The following is a 23,777-nucleotide window of genomic DNA, read 5'->3' on the forward strand; positions in this document are numbered from 1 at the left end:
TGTGTGTGTGTGTGTGTGTGTGTGTGTGTGTGTGTGTGTGTGTGTGTGTGTGTGTGTGTGTGTGTGTGTGTGTGTGTGTGTGTGTGTGTGTGTGTGTGTGTGTGTGTGTGTGTGTGTGTGTGTGTGTGTGTGTGTGTGTGTGTGTGTGTGTGTGTGTGTGTGTGTGTGTGTGTGTGTGTGTGTGTGTGTGTGTGTGTGTGTGTGTGTGTGTGTGTGTGTGTGTGTGTGTGTGTGTGTGTGTGTGTGTGTGTGTGTGTGTGTGTGTGTGTGTGTGTGTGTGTGTGTGTGTGTGTGTGTGTGTGTGTGTGTGTGTGTGTGTGTGTGTGTGTGTGTGTGTGTGTGTGTGTGTGTGTGTGTGTGTGTGTGTGTGTGTGTGTGTGTGTGTGTGTGTGTGTGTGTGTGTGTGTGTGTGTGTGTGTGTGTGTGTGTGTGTGTGTGTGTGTGTGTGTGTGTGTGTGTGTGTGTGTGTGTGTGTGTGTGTGTGTGTGTGTGTGTGTGTGTGTGTGTGTGTGTGTGTGTGTGTGTGTGTGTGTGTGTGTGTGTGTGTGTGTGTGTGTGTGTGTGTGTGTGTGTGTGTGTGTGTGTGTGTGTGTGTGTGTGTGTGTGTGTGTGTGTGTGTGTGTGTGTGTGTGTGTGTGTGTGTGTGTGTGTGTGTGTGTGTGTGTGTGTCGCTCCCACGTTGGCACTGTCAGGCCAAGCCTTTCAGCGACATCATGGGCCCTCTGGACGGCCCTTAGTTGGTCCTGAAACAATGGGCTGAGTGAAGGCTCTCCAAGGGAGTTGGGAAAGAAAGTTGAGGTCAAGCTGCGCAATTTATTACATCACTACAAAAATGGGTTCCCCGCTATTCTTTAAAAACGTACTCAGCATTTTATTAGGGTATATAAGAATTATAAATATACCACTAGCTTTGGTGCGACCATGGTAAACGTAGAAAAAGATGAGGAAAAGAAAACGAGCGGTGTAAACAACCAAACTATAGGAAACGCAGTGCTAGAATTTGTCATGAATGAAATATTACGCATTTTTGCCTCTCCATAACACATGACAGCGAAAGATGTTAGTACTGTTTGGAGAAACAGGCGCACAGTCAAAGAAGATATTAAGCATGAAAATTGAAATACGTGTGCGCAATTTTCTGTCACGCTCACAGCTAAACGCCTGCAAGGCTAAGCAACAATCAGCACTCCGTGACACATAGTTGGTTGTTTATGTCCCCTCGGGCGAAATATTTTCTTCTCTCTCTCTCTTTTCCTCTTTCTCAGTCGCGTGAAGTTTGGCTGCGTTCACCACCGACTAGACCGAGACCCTATTCAGATTTCGTTACGGAGGCGAAACGAAAGTGCGGGACGGAATAATGCCGGGAGAGGGGACAGTGAGAGCGAGCGAGCGGCAGAGGCAAAGATTTCGGCACACTGCGTGCAGGCTTCGGTGCCAGGTTCGACATGCAGCGCGCTCACGCTGCACGCGGACGAGCGACGTCGTAATGTCGCCGTTACATTGCCGCTTGTATCGATTAGGCTGGAGCCAAGCCTGCATTCCGATCGGAGCCGTTACGCAACCCAAAACTCCGAGGAGGGCTGGCAAGAGGCCGCCACTGCGCCGACTGGGGCACCGTTGGTTGGCGGGGAAGGGACGCAGCAACGCGCCGCAGCGCACGGCGCGCGCAACGTGACTGTCCGCGAGGCCATTCACGTGACGTCGCCGCCGTCCTCCAATGGGGACCTACCTCGGCGACGGGTCACGTTGAAGACGTCGTGCTATGCCGTTAGCGCGTCGTACGATCGTTGTGTCGCTCTTCCGCCGTTCAGCCGCAGCAACATGATGTCGCCCGGCGCAGCGCCGCGTCACTGTTTCGTCGCGACCTCGAGCACCGGTTGAGCGCGTCTGCCTGCACGTCGCAACAGCAGCTGCACTGGGATCTAGACCTCGGTTCAGACACCACAAGCCGGCCCATGAGCAAGGGGACCAGCTGCCGGGATCCAGCAAGGCGTCCGTCGTGATGGCCGCCATGTCGCATGCTCCGGCGCCGCACCATCAGCAACAGGTGACGTCCGTGGGCGGTGGCGGAAACAACGGCGACCGACACGTGGTGCACTGGTTCCGCAAGGGACTGCGGTTACACGACCAGCCCGCGCTCAGGATGGGTCTTCAGGGGGCGCGCACGTGCCGGTGCGTGTACATTCTGGATCCGTGGTTCGCTGGATCATCCAACGCCGGCGTCAACAAGTGGAGGTGAGTGGCACTGCTCTACCAACGCTACGAGTACTGCCATGGCCCGCTTGCGATGGGGCGTCCAACGCCGAGCCAGAAAGCGACGCGATTATGACGACGGGACCTGCACGCGGTTCGTTGCGCAGGTTCCTCCTGCAGAGCCTCGAAGATCTGGACGCACGGCTGCGGAAGCTCAACTCACGCCTGTTTGTTATCCGCGGACAGCCGGCCGACGTGTTCCCCAAGCTGTTCAAGGTACAGGCTCCTTTATTTCTCGCCGACCGAGGGGCTTTAATTCGAAGAATAAGGCTACGCTCGTGCGCCCAACAGCTGATGTTGTTAGGCGCCCACCGGTTGATACTTACTGACGCCACCTGCGCCTACACTCGTAAGTTTTCAGTACCCGAGTGGGACATAGCGATACGTTGCGGCCGAGGGGCGTCTAGCGGACGGAAGAACCATGCATGTTTGAGCATCGCAGAAACGTGTTTAAGTTTCGTGACACTTTCCACTTGAGGAATTTATGCTCGCCTTTCTAGCCTAAGTTATTCAATAGGTACTATGCTGCTTGCGCGTATTTTCGAGGTTAATAATGATTAGATAGATAGATAGATAGATAGATAGATAGATAGATAGATAGATAGATAGATAGATAGATAGACAGACAGACAGACTCGGCATGGACGACTGCACAATCGCTCACATTGTTTGCATCTGATCACCACTGCCGTACCTTTACTGACGTTCGGATCGATAAAATTTGCTAAAGCTGTCGTGTAGAGCTAGACGTCGACGCCGTCTGCCGGAGGCACAGCGGTGGCTGCGAGGCAGTGATAACTTTTTAATACGCGAACTACTAAGACAGTGTAACATCTTAAGTATGCCGCGGTCCAGCTACGTCCAGCCCAGCCACGTCATGTGCAGGTCACACGCCAGTCTATATTGCATGGGCCGAGTGTTCCGAACGGAGCGGAAGCAATGAATCGCATGTTTTTAAATCACACTCTAGCCTTTACGCAACTTCTTCCAGCCATCTGACGTAGCAGTACTGCGCAGGCACAAAGACCGCATCTTCTAGCACAAACGCGCGAGGAATTTCAGTCGGAGAGCATCTGAACAACGCGTTCCTGCACACGGTAAAGGCCCTTTGGGTGGTCCAAAACCCGGCCTCCATATATCTTGTTCATTTATTTCATAGTAGACACGGAGCAGCGTGATACGAGAGGGACCAAGAATGAGAAGACACATGCACAGCGCTAACTTTCAACTAAATGTTTTTTATTCGATCGCACGTGTCTTTGTACAATGTCAGGGGATCGAAAATAAAACCAAGGAGACAAACATATAAAGATCCAGTACTGAACCCACACGTCTCGTCACTGTAATCACATCGCTCCTGGTCATGCTTAACGCGATTATTCTAGATACCTCTTTCTCAAATGAGGCCAAAGATGGAAAGCTCACACATTTTTATTTCATTTCGTCGATTTTATAAGCTTCAATTATCTCACGTGTCATTCTGCCTCAGGCCCTGCTTAGAATAGTCGTGTCTGTGTATGCAAGACTATTTTCGATCCCCTGACCACTTCTAACACCGTGCCCCTGACATTGTATCAAAAACAGGTGCGATCGAATAAAACATTTAGCTGAAAGTTAGCGCTGTATGTCTTCTCATTCTTGGTCCCTGTCGTATCGCGCTGATCCGTGTCTACCATGAATCCAAACCAACTAGCCCGGCAACGTGCCCCTGCAAACATCGTTTATTCATTCATTCATTCATTCATTCATTCATTCATTCATTCATTCATTCATTCATTTTGTTTAGGTGCAGAACGCTTCGTACAAGAGGAAGGTGTCGGACTCGGGCGTCCTAGCGCTATATAGCAGATCACTTGAAAAGTGATGAATGGACATAATCCATGACACCTGCATGATTGCCTTCGTTAACCGACTACAAAGTGCGAAATGCTTTTGGACGCCTATGAAAAAATATGAATAGAAAAAATTATGCGTTGAAATCTTTTTGGAATCGGGGAGAGAGCCTTGTACTTTAACCATGTGATCTCTAATGGTGTTCGTTTTGATGTGATCGCTATGTCTGTACTCCTTTGTAATCGGGACAGCGAGTTCGTCAAGCTGCCGCAGCTTTTACCTGCCGCTCCTCTATCGGCTCAAAATGACGAAATGAAATGACTGATCGAAAAAGATCAGTCGTTTCGAAAAAGCTCGCGGGACACTAAACAGCGACGATAGGCGAACCGAGTACAAGCACGAGTCAGGTAGACCAGACAAGAAGGTTGGAGCCCCGCACTTTGTCATTTCAAACTCGCGTCCGTCCTACAGCGAGCGAAGGTGACCACCTAGTCCACATTAACTCACTAGCTAGCTCGGCACCACCAAGAGTTTAGAGGGCGGGACGCCTCCCTCCGGAAAGACCTAGTGTCGTTGCAGCAACACCGACGTAAGCGTACAGCTGCATAGAACGTTTAAAATCTGCTCAAGCTCTGGGCAATCAACATGAAAAGTTATGTCTCACACAAGCATTGAGCCTAAAGGATAGGCACACTGGCCCCGGCGACGTCGCGAGTGTTAATACTGTCACGCCGCGCAGTGCGCGGGTACAAGTTACGACGTACGGATAAGTTGCACGAAGGAGGCTTCTTGTAATCTCATGAGCGCCCCAATCTGATTACTGATGCACGATTAGTTAGGGCGCGTCATTCAATGCAGATCGCCCTCTAAATATATTTTTAGAAATCTAATTAAATATATACCCTGTGCCATATATGCACTCTATACACTAACCTCGTACTTACTGATACAAGTTTGAACGCAGGGAGTCCGGAAGTGTGTATTGAGGGGGTTGCAGGAGCTGGGGCTTATTTTGCCCATGCATACCTCCTTGGTAATTCGAGACCCAGACGTTTATATTAGAGTGGAGAGGGGCGGGTCAGGCTATCAGAGCTAGAGCCCCTCCCCCTTCTTTACGCTTCCAAAGCCCCTCCCTGCTCGCACGGAAGGAAGGCGGGTATGACCGGCGCGCACTCAACTGACATGCAGGAATGGCGCGTCACTCACCTGACGTTCGAGCAAGATCCGGAGCCGTACGGCGCGATTCGCGACCAGAAGATCACGGCGCTGGCACACGAGATGGGCGTAAGCGTGGTGTGCGAACCGTCGCACACACTGTACCCGCTGGAACGCATCCTGGAGCGGCACGGGGGCAAGACGCCGCTCACGTACCGCCAGTTCCAGGGCGTCGTGGTGGACATGGAGCCGCCGGCGCAGCCCCTGCCGGCGCCCGAGACCCTGCCACGGACGCCCATCGACGAGGATCACGACGAACGCTTCGCCGTGCCCACGCTCGCCGAGCTAGGCAAGCCAGAGACTGTCCTCTTGGCGCCGCGGCCGGCTGCTACACAACGTGCCGTTTTTATGCAGGTTTTGACATGGACAATCTCAAGGCAGCCGTGTGGCCCGGAGGTGAAACGGAAGCATTAGCGCGGCTAGAGCGACACATGGAACGCAAGGTACGCCACTCTTCCACACGCTGCCCCGACCGTCCCAATGGGAACCCTTGATTCATTAATGACCCGCGCTGCAGCAGGCGTGGGTGGCGAGCTTCGGCAGCCCAAGGATGACTCCCAAAGCATTGCTGGCCAGTCAGACAGGCCTGAGTCCGTACCTGAGGTTCGGCTGCCTGTCGGCCCGCCTCTTCTACCACCAGCTGGCGGACCTCTACCGAAAGGTAAGTCCGAAATAGCGCCTCACGAGCTGACTCTCCAGTGTCCCGAGCTGGCGAACGGCCCTTTGGCAGAGCACTATGCACGTTTGCGTGCAGATAAGGAACTCGAACCCGCCGCTGTCGCTTCAGGGCCAGCTGCTGTGGCGCGAGTTCTTCTACTGCGCGGCCACGCGCAATCCAAACTTCGACCGCATGCACAACAACCCTATGTGTGTGCAGATACCCTGGGACGTCAATGCCGAAGCACTCGCCAAGTGGGCCAACGTAAGTCTCGCGGCGGCATCTGTATAAGCGGATATGCACTGATGACGACAGTGTGAACAAAAGGATCGATGGTCGAAACACGACAGTTTGAAGGGGCCCTGAATCGCTATTTATCGAAGTGGAGAAATGCATCTGTCTTGTCCGCATTTCCTCTTTTTTCTTTTTTTTTAACGCTGCGAGCCCGGTACTTCCCAGTAACGAATGGCATGCGCGTTATTAGCATGACATAGCATTCCCGACAGGAAAGTAGTGGGCGCGGCGTTTTCAAGAAAGGAAACGCAAGCAAGGCAGATGACGATTATACACTTTTAAAATGTTTACTCCCTTTGGGGTGTACATCTGCCATACAACGATAATCGTCATCTACTCTGCTTGCGTTTCCTTTCTTGAAAACTCGGCGCTCGCTACTTTCCTGGCGAGAATGCTGCGTCACACCGATAACGCACATGCCGTTCGTGACTGGGAAGTACCGGGCTCGCCGCGTTAAAGAAAGGAAACGCGGGCAAGGCAGATGACGATTATCGTTGTGGGACAAGCCCCAAAGGATGTAAATTTTTCTAAGAGTATACTGAAAAGAGAGCGTTTGAGAGAAAGGCGACTTCGCGCTCCGCTTGCGAGTTCAATGCGCTCGCTGCGCAAGACTGCAAAACTTGGCTGAGATGTTCAAAGCACACTCTGAAGCAAAATTACACCCTTTTGCAACAACGATAATCGTCATCCGCATTTCCTTTCTTTAACGCGGCGAGCCCGGTAATTTCAAGTCACGAATGGCATGCCCGCATGCATGCCCGTTTTCAGCATGACAGAGCATTCTCGACAGGAAAGTAGCGAGCGCAGCGTTTTCAAGGAAGGGAACGCAAACAAGACAGATGAAGATTACTGTTGTGTGGCGAATATACACCGTGCAACTTTTTTTTAGAATGTAAGAGTGCAACGTACAGGGTTCTGTATATTTGGCTGCGTGTGTTAAAAAAAAAAAGAAAGATTTCGCACTCACCGCTGCACTGTTCTTGCTGAAATTTTGCAGAACGATCGCATTTTGTTGTCTACCTTGTTTAGTGTAACACTTGACAAGATTAGTTGCCTGTTTTTTAAGACATAAAATGAGCTGTTTTCACCTATGAGAAATATGGCGTCTGAAAATATGGCGTCTGTTGCGTCTGCTTCGCAGACGAAACAGCATCTTGAAATCGGCCGTTTACGCGACAGCAGCTCCTTCCTGCTGCTGCCGGCAGGCGGCGACACAAGTCTGTGCCAGGGCCGGCTTTTCAGACGCCATTTTTCCCATAGGGGAAAAGTTTCTCATTTTTGTCTTAAAAGACAGGCCACTAATAGTGGCAAGTGTTATAATAAACGAAGTAGACAACAAAATGCGATCGTTCTGCAAAATTTGAGCCAGAACAGTGCAGCGGTGAGTGCAAAATCTTTTTTTGAACACGCGCGGCCAAATATTCAGGTCCCTGTATGTACTGACTATGTACTCGTATTTTCACCAAGCCCGAAGGGTGGCTCAGGACCCTTTTAACGTTAACGTGTTTCGACTATGTCCTTTCCTTGCACATTTTGTTGCTGGGGGTTCCCGCTGCAGACTTCTATTAGTGCCCAGAGTGGTGGCGTGAAGGAACAGCAGTTCTGTTCCGCTCACATGCAAATTCCTTTTTTGTCCCATATGCACAGGGCCAGACAGGCTACCCGTGGATCGACGCCATCATGCGACAGCTACGCGAAGAGGGCTGGATCCACCACGTGGCGAGGCACGCAGTCGCCTGTTTCCTGACACGTGGCGACCTCTGGCTTTCCTGGGAGGAGGGCATGAAGGTCTTCGATGAGCTGCTCCTGGACGCTGACTGGAGTGTCAACGCGGGCTCCTGGATGTGGCTCTCCTGCTCGTCCTTCTTCCAGCAGTTCTTCCACGTGTACTGCCCTGTGCGATTCGGACGCAAGGCTGACCCTTCGGGAGACTACATTCGGTAAGCGTGCCTGTGCACACGTACTCGTATACTCTTATTTCATCGTGCACGACAGGTGCAGTTAGGCTACATGCATGATGCATGGTGAGGCACCGACAAGGTACAATAAGAATACTGTTTCACGTATTTGGTTTGACAGGAAACCCCCACTGACAGCAATGACATTCTATGGATATACTATGGACATCCACTACCAGGACATGTATATCCTAGGGATATCCATGTCCTGCCAGGAAAGCGTTTTGCCTTCCGCTGCTGGCATGAGCCACGGCCACGGTAGAATGCGAGTGCTGCTGTGCGTGAGTTATGCGCATTGTAGGAGTTGTGGAGGACGTCGGGATGAAACACTTGGAAGGTTTATTTACATTATTTACAGTGAGAGTCAATTAACAGTCTTAGAGTCATTACGGGCCGGCAGCAACTCGGACGCTGCGGCCCGTCGCAAGAAGTTCGAGAGAGATGAATCAAGGAATGGCTCTAGGAATCCTCACACTTTCGCTGCGTCCAGCCTACAGATTTCTCAAGCCGCTGTTGACTTCCTGCATTTAGCTGCTGCAAATCCTGTATCTGTTTGTTCACTGCTGCCATTTCTTTTTCAACCTTTTGCCGTTTTTGCTCACACTCTTGGCGTTTTCGCTGACGCTCTTGGCGTTCTTGCTTAATTGATTCCTGTTCCTGTCTTTTGCTTAGAATTCGTTTGCCAATTTGTTCTATGAATTTCAAATCATTGTCACTTTCCAGAATGGTTTTACGAATCTCTGATTCCTTCAAGTCCTTCTCTACGTCTACCTCGAGCTCTTCACACAACCACAACAGGTCAGCTCCCGTCAAACACATTAGGACCATGGTCGCTACATTAAGCTTTGGCTCTGCTGTCACACAATACTTGCTGCGATACCCACACAAATCAAAATACAAGTAAAAGATCCCCAGCGAATCAAATCAAAAACACAGAGAAATTTAAGCCTGGTAAATCTTACAGCCGAAACCAAACGCTTACCCACTGAAGCAGCACCATATCACCAGTCCTTCCCCGCCGTATCCAGTCAGTTGCAAGAGGTGGTCAATCTCATACCGGTCGGTCACCATGTGCCAACGTCCGTCAGCTGCCGTTGCTGTCTCCGAGTCGTAGGCCGATTTACGAGCCGTAGGTCGATCTCACCGCTGCCATTCAGTTGTAGGATTTTGAAGCGGTCGTAGTCATAGGGATGGAGCTTGGGGCGACAGGACTAGGCGAGCAGGCTTTATTTGCAGGATTTACATTTAAAACAAGATACATCGACAGTCTAGCGTGACTCCCGATGGAGCCCGCAAGACGACGCATACAGCAAACAGCTTACGAGCACACAGCTCACTAGTACATTTCGAGCATGACAACGAGCACGCAGCTCACTAGTGCATTTCTAGCATGACAACGAGCGTTCAGCTCACGACGACGAGCACGACAACGAGCACGCTCTAGCAGCCGGCAATCGCTGCTTATAAGCACTTGTCCCCCCATGATTCCAAGCGAACGGAAACGTTCGTCCAGTCATCGTTCGACACCACCGTTCGACGTCACCGTTCGATGTCACCGAAGATGACCCGCCCTTTTGGAGGAAGCGGGCTCACATACTCGTGTTGCACACACACACAGGTGTAAAGGTCCGGAGCCAACGTCAGAGGACTTTGTAGAACTCTGCTCCGTCAAGGGTGGCGCTGGCGAGTAGCACATTCCTGAGCTGACCCCGCGCCACATGGCTGCCGGTTATTCGCAGTTCTCTGAAGTGTGCCCCGTCCGGTTGGTTGGGAACACGTGCAGCGGGCTGAAATAGCTGGCACGTTGCCACCCCGTCCGGCCATTCCTAACAGCATACATACTACAAGCAGACTAGTGTTCCTGCTGAGTTGCTGTTTGTATGCACTGGTCTGAGTGAAACTGACAGCGACCGTTAAGGCAACGTCTAATATTTTACTGGGGGCTAACACCAACGGTTTTTCGTCGGTCTCATCTCGTGCATCACTGAGGTGCAATGACTTCGATTCCACAGGCGGCACTCCTCATCACGATGTGAGAAGTCTGGAAGCTGCCAGGGCGCTGTTCCTTCTGCCCACCACCAGTTGCCTTGCGTGCTGGATCGCACCAACTTGTCGTATCCGCGTGCACTAAGAACACCACCCGAGGATTTCAAGCGCAATGCAGAAGCTCACTACCAATGCTAATGCCAAAACAGCCATTTGTTTTTCTACAACAGCTGTGCAGATGCTGTGTGTAGTTCGTGCACGTTTTTACCTTGATCGTACGATTCGGTCCTATGAGGTCATTTAGCATGCGAGTATATATGTGTATATACACAAACAGGCAAACTCACGAGCATACAGCAGGGAGCGGGGGGTCTCGGAGAACATAGGTAGGTCACCCCACCATACTCTGGATTTTTTTTTTTTTTCGTTCTTATTTTTCTTGGATTTCTACCTGTAAAATGCTTTATAAAAGCAAAGTACTGCTGTTGATTTTTTGTTGTGTCTTATGTCACAACTGCATGAAATGTTACGAATACATAAATTTCTATGCATTGTAGATTACAAAGAAACATCTGTATATTCTAGTATGTCATTATTCCACAGCAGAACATTGCAATATTTAAAATATTTTAGACAGAAATACCTCAACATCTAAATAAGGTAATACATTTCAATCAAAGTGTCTGCATAAATTTCAGTCATGCAGTGTTTGTGCTCGGCATACTGCCATTTCATATTATTCCATTGTTTTTATTTTTTGCAAGCTGTTGTTCTCACGATTAAAAAGCACGCCCCACCTCCTTTCAGCCTTTCGTGCTGTTTTTCTTTCTTCTCGGCAAAGATGGCAATTCTACACCTAAACAGAATAAACGTACATTGATTTATCTTTCGATTGATTACATTTAGAATCGCAGAGCAACATTTGGGCAATGACTATGATAGACACTGTAGCAGGGGCTCTGTATAACTTTTGACAAAACAGGATTGAGTGTGCCGGGATGGGTAAAGTGTATTGAAAATGTATGTAACAGTGGTGTTTACATAGCATACACAAATCATAACATTGGCAGTAAAAGCTGACAAAGAAAGGAAGACGAGGAAAGCATTTACTTATGTCAGTGCTGTGTAGCCACAATTGCACAGTGTAAACGATAAAAACAAACAATTAAGTAAAAGAGCTGTTGAGGGAACAATGTACATATGGATTACTTTGTGACACTAATACTTTGCTGCTTTATTACTATTATTATTTCTACTTTGGTTTGACACATACTGGAAAGGAGCGAAGAATGTTTTTTATTAAATGCAAATAGCATTATCTGCCTACTTCAGCCATTTTGACCCTGCTCATCCATCCATCCATCCCTCTGTCGATCCATGATTGTCATTCAGACTCCTTGATCCAATTGTCATGTCGTCGTCATCCTGCCATCGACAGAAATACCTCAACATCTAAATTGTCGTCATGTCGTTGTTATCATGCTGTTGTCATTGTTATCGGCATACTGTTGTCATCATGTCATCCATACATCCATCCCGTTACGTTGACCCAGTGGTCCAAGTTGTCTAATAGCTTGGGCCACTAGATATGTGATCCTGGTAGAGATGCCGTCTTGGTTGTTGGATAGTCTTCATTGCAACTTTGCCGTCTGACTCTCGTGATGCCGTCATCATCATGCCATCGTCATCACTGTGATGACACAGTTGTCATCATGCTGTAGTCGTCATGCCGTTGTTTTGTCACTCTCTACACTTCAGCAACGTCATCCAATTGGCGCCATGCCATCGTTGTCATGTCACCTTCATCATTCCATCGACGTCATTCTACTGTAATTATACTGTCATCATTCAATCATGATTATGCTGCCCTTGTCATGCTGTCATCATGAGACAGTCGCTATCATGCATCCGTTGTTAGACCATCTTCATCATGCCATTGTCGTCATACCATTGTCACGCTGTTGTTTCACCATATAGTCATTACTTCAGTAACTTGTCCCATTGTTGTCATCACATCATCACACTACCTTTGTCAATCCATCGATGTCACTCCTTGTTCGTAATTCTATTGCAATCATGATAATACCACCGTTTTCATGCCATCGTCGTCATTGTGTTGTCATCAGACAGACTCTTTCATCATCAGCCTGGTTACGCCCACTGCAGGGCAAAGGCCTCTCCCATACTTCTCCAACAACCCCAGTCATGTACTAATTGTGGCCATGTCGTCCCTGCAAACTTCTTAATCTCATCCGCCCACCTAACTTTCCGGCACCCCCTGCTACGCTTCCCTTCCCTTGGAATCCAGTCCGTAACCCTTAATGACCATCGGTTATCTTCCCTCCTCATTACATGTCCTGCCCATGGCCATTTCTTTTTCTTGATTTCAACTAAGATGTCTTTAACTCGCATTTGTTCCCTCACCCAATCTGCTCTCTTCTTATCCCTTAATGTTACACCCATCATTCTTCTTTCCATAGCTCGTTGCATCGTCCTCAATTTAAGTAGAACTCTTTTCGTAAGCCTCAAGGTTTCTGCCCCGTAGGTGAGTACTGGTAAGACACAGCTATTATACACTTTTTTCTTGAGGGATAATGGCAACCTGCTGTTCATGATCTGAGAATGCCTACCAAACACACCCCAGCCCATTCTTATTCTTCTGGTTATTTCCGTCTCATGATCCGGATCCGCCGTCACTACCTGCCCAGACTCTCTCATGCGTCCGTTTTCATACCCTCGTCATCGTGCCAGTATGGCTGTGCCATTGTTGTCATTCTGACTCCTTGATCCAGTTGCCATCATACCGTTGTGATCCTGCCATTGTCGCCATCTTGTCGCCATGTCGTTGTCATGCTGTTGTCGTTACACTATCGTATAATGTTGTTATCAGCATATTGTTGTCGTCATGTCATCATCATTATATTATCTTTGTCATTCCACTGATACCATTCATTCTTCGTCATTCCATCGTCACGACGCCGACGTCAAACATTTCTCATCATGCCGCCATGCTCATGGGCGACCTTGGCAAGCAAGTGGCATAGCAAAGTGGCACGATAACAGAGCATGTGACATATAGTAGAAGCAATGAAACAATGAAAGTCTCAGAATTACCGCTACACGTGTTCAATAAAAGTGACTTCAGAAATACCGCCTGTCGCTGCATTGCTTGTATGCTATTCACATTATATTATTGACAGTCATCGTGAGACGAGTTCTGCCGTAATTTTTTTATTTGCCTAGGATGCCACATTGCATAATGTGGAAAATTAAATTACACTAAGCATGGAGGTCCATTCTATGCAAATACTGCTACAGAGACTTATGAAAAGTATTGTAGCTTTCTCGAAATTCTGCTCAAATTTCAATACTTCTGCATCAAGCATTTGCACATACAGCTCTCGCTTCCCTGGATTCGATAACGCGGCCTACAGCCACTTTCAGATTGACCAACAAATTGCTATACGCAGGAAGTATGTGCCAGTATTGAAGCACTTCCCCAACAACTACATCCACGAGCCTTGGACTGCACCGGAGTCGGTGCAGGTGGCCGCACGATGCGTTGTGGGTCGTGACTACCCACTGCCCATGGTCAACCACCAGGTCGCCTCGCACATCAACCTGCAGCGTATCCAACAGGTCTACCAGCAGCTCACGCAGTGTGTCAAAGCACCAGGTACAACCACCTTTTGCGAAACCTCACCATGAGATGGGCTCAGAATGTCTACTGAATGCTGCTCTCTCAGGCTTAATATGATAATTTAATTTTATTTTTTGTGCAGCTGTGTAAAGTTTGCATGCTCATGAGACACTGAATGAGTTTACATATATAACAATTTTGAGCCTGCCTGTAAGTGCACTTATGGAATGCCAGAGACATGTATGGCAGCTATGGCAGCACCATCTTGCAAACCTTTTTTCAGCCACAATGCCTCAAAACGATTTTCGTACAATGTTGTTATTGCAGATGGGGTAAAAAAAAAGAAAAGAAAAATGAGACAGAGATATGAAAGGCCAAGGAGGCTAACTAGCAAAAAATCCAGTTTGCTACCTAACATAGGGTGCGAAGGAAGGGCTCATAGAAAGATAAGAAGGAAATATATACAGAGAGAAATAGACCACATGCACATAATCACTACTGTTCACAGCACAGGACAACAGTATGCTATCGTTTATTGCTGCTAATGCGTTTGCACCATCAAACGTAACCGTCTCAAGATGGTGCCACTAGCACAGCTGTGCATGCCAATTTGGTGTTACATATTCCGTAAACTGCTATCCACAGACATATATTTTTTTAACCTCCACGTAATTTCTTCTGTCACATGCTTGATAATATATGATTAGTCCGTATCAAGCCCTTGATGATGGCACTCTAACAAATATATAATTGCATACTTATCCCTTCTAGTGCATCGCCAACTCATAGACAAAATATTTTTATATATTTTTTTCTTGCTGCTGAGATAAATACAGAGACAGCTGTAAGAATGTCTGTAAATAATGTGTACTCTCTGCTCTTTGAGTGAATACTGCTCACAGCGAGAGACCGCCAGTTCCCTTTTGGCAGCTGCATACTGCAGCTGCTTCACACAAAGCATTTCACTCCTAGTATCTTGATCTGTTAATGCTGCTGTGTGCTATTTAACAACCAAATGAATGATACTGTACTGCAGATGATTTGTATGCATGAAACTGGCTGTGCGGATGCGTTCGGTGTTTCATGGCCATGTTAATTTGATGTCCCTTCACACAAAATGGAAATTGTTTGGGTAGCAACCAAAGATGGCAGCAGTGCTCGTGTACCGCAAATCCCATATATGACCGGATACCACTTTCACCACTCTGCTTCAAGACCGTTAGTGCCAAGCTTGATGCTGGCTGCCTAAGACCCCAAGCGAGCCCTATGTGTTTTAAGATGAGTCACGAGCTACGCGGCTTTTCCCATGTTGAAAGCAGCAAGCTCGACGCCACATTTATTGTCTTTGTCAAAAGTTTAGAAGCCACTGCACACGCAAACAGATCTGGAGTCGTGACATGCATTGTGGCCTCTGTATAACTTTCACTGCTCTAAAGGAGTAGAAATTGACAGGCAGGCGTGGTCACTGCTCTTCTGAGCTTTGGAGCACTAGGTGGAGTTCTACACGAGTCTGGCCACAGGATCCACCAGCAATGCTTGTAGCTTGCGGTGTTGCTTTTAATTTTCCCAAGGATCTGCATGTGCCACTAGCACTGGCTTACAAAGTCATGCTGAGTGCCTGGCTTGAAGTAGTGCACATATAAAGCATCTGCACCTCTTGCAAAGACAGCAATTGCACCTCTTCATCAAGACATTAATAAATGTTCTTTAGAGCCTCAATTAACTATACGAATACCATTTGTGATTTATAACCAGTGCCACTATGCAATTAGGGTGTTTACGCTACAAACCTTTCCATGCCTCAGCTCTGTGAGATACCCCCTCTCACTATGCCTAGTTAGCAAGACACCAACAGCAAACTTGAAGAAAGAGACAAAGAAGCTAGGTCCTCATGCTACACTCGAACAAAATTAATGTGATAGCATTATCAGGCCACCCAGGCCTTTGATTGCACTGCCTCCAGGCCTGCCCCACGTTACAAACGACAAACCACATTACACTCCTTGCGAGGACATGCATTGTGCACTGGTGTCAGAATTGGCCAAACAATTAAGCCACATCCTTTGATTATACAGTATCCAGGATTGGCCTAGTTTACTCGACTGGACATGACACGCCAAGCCTCAGGGAGGTAATGAAAGCTTCACTTTAAAATATGAAAACTGTTCGTGAGTTCTACTATGTCGCAATGGATACATTCAGCATAGCGATAAGACATGCGGTGAGCAGCAGCATGGCTATTTTCTTTCCTGGCTATTTAAATTTTCTTTTTTGGTGAGTAACATAAAACAAGAACGTTCACTGCGTGCTACGGCTGATAAGAGGTTGCAGCACTGCTGGTGGTCTCGGGCCTTTTCATATTTACTGCCGTAGAACAAGGTGTGATTTTAACATATATTGTTACCATTAAGCTGAATGCATTAAATTAGGGGCAGTAAGCGAATTTAATACAATAGCACTATCAGGCCACCCATGCCTTTGACTGCTATTTGTCAAGACTATTTTTTTTATTCGCTAACCTTGCTTTTGTACTTTTCTCATGTGCACAGCTTCTTTTTTCTTTCTTTAAGGCTATGATTTCTCAGATAATGGGCGGGCTGTTTATAGCTGAAATTACTGCTTTGTTGCAGTTAATAAATAAGAGTGCTTTACTTTTTTTTTAGTCTGAAGATGGCAGAGGTCTTATCAAAATGAAGGAATACGTCGCTGAGATACTGTGACACAACTAGCACAAAGAAGGGTTCTACGACGTAAGTAGGTTCCCCTTCCCGACTTCTACTCGCACTGGTAAGGCAGTCAATAAACTGTGGACATCCGTCAGCGCATGACAGAAGGTGTCAAAATGACACTGGCCTCCCTAAACAAACGAAATGAGAAAAAAAAAGGCTCGCAGTTCTGTACAAAAGTTTTGCCCAATTGCGATAGCAAATTATTAGACAGCTGTGCGAAGTAAGGATGGTAGTTTTATCGACCGTATAAACTTGTAAACATGAGCTTACTAATTAACTTAACAAGCATAGCATTACGCATGCACAGGCTTATTCGATGACCACTGAAAGTTGCTAGCAAAACGCTGGCGTGAGGAAGAGTGGCAGCGAGCAAATTGACCTTCGTGCTGCCTCTCATTTCAATGCAAACCAGGCTGCGAGAACAGAGCGCGCATGACGCTATCAGCTCTCGGTGAACCTAGACTCTGTATCCATCGCAGATCGCTTACAAGATAGGGCCCAGGCAGCCGCACTTAGCTGCACCGTACGGAGTAGAAGCCCCCCCTCCTTCCAGGTGCATTGCACGCAATGGAAAAACGATGTGCTTCCTTCCAGCCTTTCTTTCTTGTGCGCACGTGATCCAGCCACCATCCTCGACTGACCCTCACATACTTACTCTCTTACCCACAGCATATGGTGCACGGCCATGATGTTACTGCACTTTGACTTTATATAGAACATCATGGCGACAGCTGAAATGCACCTGGAGTGTCGATATAATTGCTATCACAATAAAATCTAGACCTAATGCAAAAGTTGGAACCTCTCAGAAATGAAGGTTTAGTAAAGCGAACAATTACATGCAATACAACTTTAATGACAATGCTACATTTGTGCTTATTTGCATCCTGTGCAATGTAACATCTTATATATACAATGCTTACGTTGTGTACTGCAAACTCTAGGACTTTAACCTCATGCAATTCTTGTATTTTTGCACCATATCATTCACAGGCAAAAAAAGTTTTGCTTTATCCATGCAAGCTCTGAACCGGAACATCCTAACATCATTCTACTCACTGAAGTGGCTCAGTGGCTATGACATTCTGCTGCTCAGTACAAGGTTACATGTTCGATGCCCACCTGCACAGGACACAGTTTGATGAAGCTAAAATGCAAGAACTTTCACTTTCACTTTATTAAATTAAATTATGGGGTTTTACGTGCCAAAACCACTTTCTGATTATGAGGCAAGCCGCAGTGGAGGACTCCAGAAATTTTGACCACCTGGGGTTCTTTGAAGTGCACCTAAATCTAAGTACACGGGTGTTTTTCGCATTTCGCCCCTATCGAAGTGCGGCCGCTGTGGCCGGTATTTGATCCCGCGACCTCGTGCTCAGCAGCCCAACACTATAGCCACTGAGCAACCACGGCGGGTACACTTTTACTTTATTAACTTAAAGGCCCCACTGCGAGGGTTATTACATAAGGAGTGGGTGTACAAAAACGAAAACATGTTGCCATTCAGGATGAGTAGTGAGCTCTTACAGGATCAATGAAGGCATGTGGGTTGGTGATGGCCACAATGACATGTGGAAAAACGTTCCAGTTTACAGTAGTGTGTGGAAAAAAGAGGGCAAGAAGGTGAGAGTATGGAAAAACATTCCAGTTTACAGTAGTGCGTGGAAAAAAAGAGGGCAAATAGGTGAGAGTATAAGGTTTGGGAGTGAGCAATGCTCATGTACTTAGGTTTGCGTGCACGTTAAAGAACCCCAAGTGGTCAAAACTAATCTCCCCCCCACCGCAGTGCGCCTAAGGCCCACCGTGCAATATTGCAACAGGAAACCCCATAATTTTTTATAGAGCACAGCTCTTAAGTGCCCATTCCTGCGGCGAGCATTGGCACCGGTGTTGTCCCTTAACCGAGTGAATGAGCACAGAGAAGGATGAAAGCGAACACGGAGTGCAGCGGGAGATGAAAGACGGCAATAACGAAGAGAGCGCAAAGAAGAAAGTGGAGGAGGGGGGTGCAGCAGAACCATGAGGTGGAAAGAGGAGGAGGATGGCATGGCAAAAGCGTGAGAAGAAAACCATAGTTCTGTGCAAGACAGGCTTTGTGGCAACGATGACTACGAGGTGGCACCATAGTAGTGCGTCGTCTGTATGGAAACAAAGCGCTGCATGAGCAGAGGTTGCTGTGAACCACGCCTATGTGTCACTGACGCGCTGCCTCTTGGGATTTCCCGACAAGCCAGGCAGTAGCACCACACTTCACTCCGTTTGCAATGTGCCGCATGAGACAGATTGTCCGTGTCATCCAATATATCGCAAGAAGAAACACGTTTAGAGGTGCACTCAAATTTCACATTAGGGAGTATCGTAATCATCGGTGAATTTTTAAAATTTCATTAACTATGAAATGTAACAAAGAACAATAACTAGCCTATTCAATTTCACTTCTACTGCATGATCTACGGCAAATTTTGTGCATGTGATGGCACCTTTTCAGAGTCGGTGTTCGTTCAGAGTCAGTGTTCCAGAGTCAGTGATATAGAGAAACACTATTCAGAGTTTGAAAAGTGTGACAATGCTCATGCAAAATTACAGCAATGTCGACTTATAATGTACTAAGGGCAAGGTACTGCCGGCCGTCCATCACATACCTGCCACTTTCAAGTCAAGAAGCTCAATGTTTAGATGCTCGCTACGTGAGCACAACACAATATATCAGGGTGAAAATTGCAGGATTTTGAGAAAATCTTATGTATATACTCGTAGAAGTAATAAAAGTGCTTTGGTTAAAGCCTCAAAGCCAATAGTGATCAATAAAGTTTGCAAATTGCACATAATGTTGCAGCTCGTAGCGCCAGAGTGTTCCCAAAATTTATAAATGATTGCTATACAAGAAAATGGGAAGTGATAGCAAATTGAGGCTTTGCACAGAGCTTGGACAGTTTGGACAGTTCCTTTAGACACTCAAGGTTCATTCAAAGTGTTGCAGGTACAATTGTAAGTACTTAAATAAAGATGAGTACAATGACCTAGTGTACCGAAGCTTACGGCCACCAGCGATGTGAAGCTGGGCAGCAGTTAAAGAAGCAGGGTTTGCCCAAGGTCATGTCAGAACATGGAGGCACTCGGCTAGTAGTGCAATGTCTGACGTCAGATTTTGGTGAGGTCTCTCACCAACAGCTGCTACGAAAAAAGTTGCACTGGAGGAGTGGTGATGTGAGGTGTTGTGCCACTGTGTCAAACAAATACCCGATATGCCTTGCAACTTTGGCAAACTTCAGTGCTTTCGTGAAGCAGTCCTTGAACACAATGTTTCTGCTGCCTTGTTTGTACATTTGCTTGATTACACAAGCACGACAGCCGAGTAGTCACGTGACACTGACCATGGTCAGTGGCCATGTCGTGAAAACCTTTGGATGAGCCTCTAACATCCATTGTTGTGCAACTTGATGCATCTGCCACACACGGCCAGAGCACCACCTGAATTTATTGACAAGTTTGACGAGATATTGTTGTGCGACTATGTGCTTCCCTTCTTTTTTTCAGGCACCATGCTTTTGTTTTCTGGTGAGTGCATTTTTGCATGCATTCTATTGAAACCCAATGTGGTGTGCATGCAGGCCTGTTCCCGAGCCTACCATCAGCCTCCCCCACAGAGTGCAACAAGCAGAACAACCACTTTATCAATGACCGCAAGCTCAGGACCAAGAACTCCAGGGTACTGTGCCACAACATTTTGTGCTTTTTTGTACTGATCTAAAACGGGCCAACCAATGTATGACTGGTGATCGAATTATACAGCAGGTAGAATTAAACAATACGCATAAAAATGTCAAAACACACCACCAATTCATTTGGCAATATTTTCCAGAACCTAACATGCCCCCGAATCAAATGTGCACCCAAATTCTATGTGTGCAAGGTAGAAAATTAACGTAAAAATTACATGAAAGCTCCTAAATAGAGTAGAAATCTAACGCGCACACAATTCTTTAGCAAGAAAAATATGTTGCACAATAACGACCGGTTTCTTAAAGCCAACTTCGCCGCACGGTCTCAATGTAAATTTCGCCGCAGTATGCTCATATTGTGCGGAGAAGCATACAAACGCCGTGGAGGCGGTGACGGTTTCGTATCAGATTAAAATAAAGAATGCGCGTGTTCGAATCAGGTAAATACCGTAGTTAGTCATTGTGAGTTATGGTTATTGCTTGAAAATCTTGCCAGGGCTGGCCAAAAATAGGTGTTTTCGACAGGTGATGACGTGTTTTCAACACATACACTGTCCCTTAAGCTCCATCAAGACAGACGCTGCCACTAAAAGGGCCGCTACTGAGGTCACCATTGGGGTCAGATGCATGCATGCTGAGTGGCCAAGTTCGAATTAGCCGGCGGAGGTCAATTTTAGCATCGAATTAACGAATGTTGGGCCCATAGAAATGCATGAATGCCAGTTGAGACCTTTGGTCAGGATCAAATTAACCGGAAAGAAATTGAGTTAACTGGAGTAGAAATAATGCAAGTCTACTGTTTATTTGAACACGATGCATACCTACGAAGCTGTTAACATTAAAATTAGTAACTATCCCACACAAAGAAGGGAGAGGGGGGAGAATAGCATGGTTACACAGCTCTTGTGGGATAAATATACATAGTTTATTAATTGTGCCGCACCTTTATGAACGGAGCACACATACAAGCAGCAGTAATATTGCTAGAACAGTGACTGACAGAAAACACACTATTTTTAGATCACAATTACTTTTTCAGCAAGATTGCTGTTGCTATTTCGCCTGCCGCAGGAACTTGTCTGTACAAACTTGCTTGAGGGAAGAACTCTGTTCCGTCCTTTCACCGTAAGACGACTCTCAATGGAAGGTTCAGAGACTGATGAGCAAAATGTTTCCACAAGCATAATTTATTCCTTGTAATATTAATCAAAATTTGTAAATTGAGCTGAAATTCGCAAACTGTATGGAAAATTAGGGAGGGTTGGCACGTATGCATGATGTAGCAACTCATCACAGAACGATGTTGCAGCCCTGCATGGTACGCGGAAAGTCTAGGAAGTTGACTAGTTGAAATTAACAAATTCTGTAGTGAACTAAAGGTGGTAAGCACAAAAAAGTGACGATGTTAAAGTGCAGCCTTACAGAACAGTCTCACATAGAGTGCCTGCACTGGCCTATAAGGATGGTTTGTGTCCATGACACGACCTATACTCGACTTCAAGCTATGCTGTGCTGTAAGGACCTGACTCGCTTGTCGGCTGATGCTTGTGTGATACCTTAAGGGTGTGTAATGTGGTTAGAATCAAATAGAAGCACTGCAGCACGCAATGTCTTATAAATAATAATGTGCTTGTGTGAGTTATAACTGGTACAAAAATCTGTTGCTTGCTACAGAGCAGGAGACTATTAGTGTATAGTGGCAACAAATAGCAGAGCACCGATGCCTGTGAGTGTGTGGTTTATACCTGCAAGACCTCGCAGTGCAGAACAAGTTCTCGAAGCTAAAGATTTTGACACTGTCTCTGTTGGGTGGGTTAAGCAAAAAAATATGATGACAAAAAATAATGTACAGTAGTCGCATGAATAGCATATCCTGAGAAAGCTTAACGATAAATGTACATAATGTACATTATTATAGCACAAACTACCAATATGTGACCAAATGTTACTGTGGCCTGAAAAGAGAACATTTTAGCGTAACGCTATGCGCCTGCAAGTTTGCTGGGAACCGTGCAGATGCACACTGTGGCAACGAATTATGCTTGCAATGTGCTATAATGCTTTGATACATAGCTTACTTCACTTGCCCCCAAACCATGCTACTCCCTTTCCCTTTGCAGTGCTTTCACTTCCCTGCAAACCCAAGTCTCCTTTCCTGCATCTGTATTATTTATATGACACTGAAAGGCTAGCTTTTCCACAGAGCTCGCTCACCCAGTGGTAGAGACTGCCACATGCTGAAGCATGAGACTATAAAAAAAATTCACTTCTGTTTGGGGCATGCTTCTGAGCTACTGTCCATGAAAAAACTTCATGGCCCAAAGTGTTCTTGGCCAGACTTGACACAGTGCCATGTGACAGCACTATGATTGTGGGCAAGGACAAGGTACTGATCTATTTTTAGGGCCATAAAGTCTACTAACACTTATACATGCTTGCAGATGCTTGTACACATCCATGTACAAATGCTTGCACATCATCTCAATGCTGCCAACCACAGTGTCACTGCAGTGCTTTACATCCGGTCTGGAGTACTTTGGAAAGGAAATTTTCAGAACAGGCAGAAATTTTTTCAAGTTGGCAACAATAAATGTAGCCATTTATTTGTGCAAATTTAATATTAGGCTAAAGCAAAAGTATTATGTCACAACCTTTCACTGAAGGTTTAGTGCAGTTGTCCACCATGGAAAGTCACCGTTAGCATTTTTATAATGCACAAACAACATCTGTTTAAAAAAAAGGGGGGGGAGGTGCATTCTGCATTGCATCTGTGCAATGCACAACCACTATCAGGTGACACAAGTAAACTTCACTCAAAACAAATATGCAGGTGAGTATTACCAACTTGACTGCAATTGCGTATCTTGTTGTTGCTGTATGCAGCAGGAAGATGAAGAGGAATCCATGGAAGGTGTGGTCTAGAAGCTAATTTCCTGGCACAGCACTGCTGGGACCCTGAACTTCTGACTCACCACACTGCTGCCAACTGGGCTTCATATGCATGGGTCCAAACATGTGCTGGCCCAAGCTCTCTACTTCGGACGTGTGAATCACACCCGGATTTGATGCAAAGACTTTGTGTAGCATATTCTTTGTGACAAAAAACAGCCTTGCAAGGTATCGAGATGTTGTTACTTTGACTTCTTTCAAGGGATATGAGCACACCAAATACTAGATTTCGTATCGAATATCAAGTATAAGAAAATTTATCACAATGTTTATAGCTTACAAATTTTGTGCAAGAAAATACGGTGCTTCACGTGCTCAGCAGCCTAATAGCATTTTACAACAAGAATGTTGCAAGCTATCGGTAACTAAAGTATCTAGCAATCAAGATGTACACTATCGTCTGATCTTAAAACCAAATTAGTATGCCAGCACTGATTACAGCTGAGTTCTATATGAAGGTCTGGAAAATATTTTTTTTTCTTAATAGAAAATCCGTTGAATAGATTCAAGTACTCTTTGTTGTCTGAAGGTGAAAAGTAG

The 23,777-nt window shown here is 46.5% G+C and overlaps 1 protein-coding gene across 5 annotated transcripts; it reads left to right on the forward strand.

Moving 5' to 3' along the window:
- Nucleotides 1-1,415: 1,415 nt before the first annotated feature.
- On the forward strand, nt 1,416-23,408 carry LOC126541385 (cryptochrome-1-like). 5 transcript variants are annotated; one of them, XM_072286507.1, is made up of 10 exons: nt 1,416-2,235; nt 2,361-2,469; nt 5,275-5,590; nt 5,656-5,744; nt 5,819-5,962; nt 6,056-6,223; nt 7,901-8,193; nt 13,668-13,873; nt 20,178-20,275; nt 23,175-23,408. In XM_072286507.1, the coding sequence occupies exons 1-10, from the start codon at nt 2,003-2,005 to the stop codon at nt 23,208-23,210; spliced, it is 1,692 nt and encodes a 563-aa protein (XP_072142608.1). In that variant the 5' UTR covers nt 1,416-2,002; the 3' UTR covers nt 23,211-23,408. The 5 variants fall into 5 exon arrangements, with proteins under 5 accessions (XP_072142608.1, XP_072142609.1, XP_072142610.1 ...); XM_072286508.1 differs by having other exon boundaries at nt 1,423-2,235; nt 6,089-6,223; nt 23,172-23,408; XM_072286509.1 differs by having other exon boundaries at nt 1,424-2,235; nt 6,179-6,223; nt 23,172-23,408.
- The last annotated feature ends 369 nt before the right edge of the window (nt 23,409-23,777 follow it).

The sequence above is a fragment of the Dermacentor andersoni genome, chromosome 2 (genome assembly GCF_023375885.2).
Source record: "Dermacentor andersoni chromosome 2, qqDerAnde1_hic_scaffold, whole genome shotgun sequence".
In the NCBI taxonomy this organism is placed as follows: domain Eukaryota; kingdom Metazoa; phylum Arthropoda; class Arachnida; order Ixodida; family Ixodidae; genus Dermacentor; species Dermacentor andersoni.

Excerpts from the sequence above, each read along its gene's own strand:
- LOC126541385 (XM_072286506.1), top strand. The coding sequence starts at position 2,003 with ATGGCCGCCATGTCGCATGCTCCGGCGCCGCACCATCAGCAACAGGTG. Across the intron at positions 5,591-5,655 it reads GCCCACGCTCGCCGAGCTAG|GTTTTGACATGGACAATCTC; the intron begins GCAAGCCAGAGA and ends GTTTTTATGCAG. Across the intron at positions 5,963-6,055 it reads TGGCGGACCTCTACCGAAAG|ATAAGGAACTCGAACCCGCC; the intron begins GTAAGTCCGAAA and ends GTTTGCGTGCAG.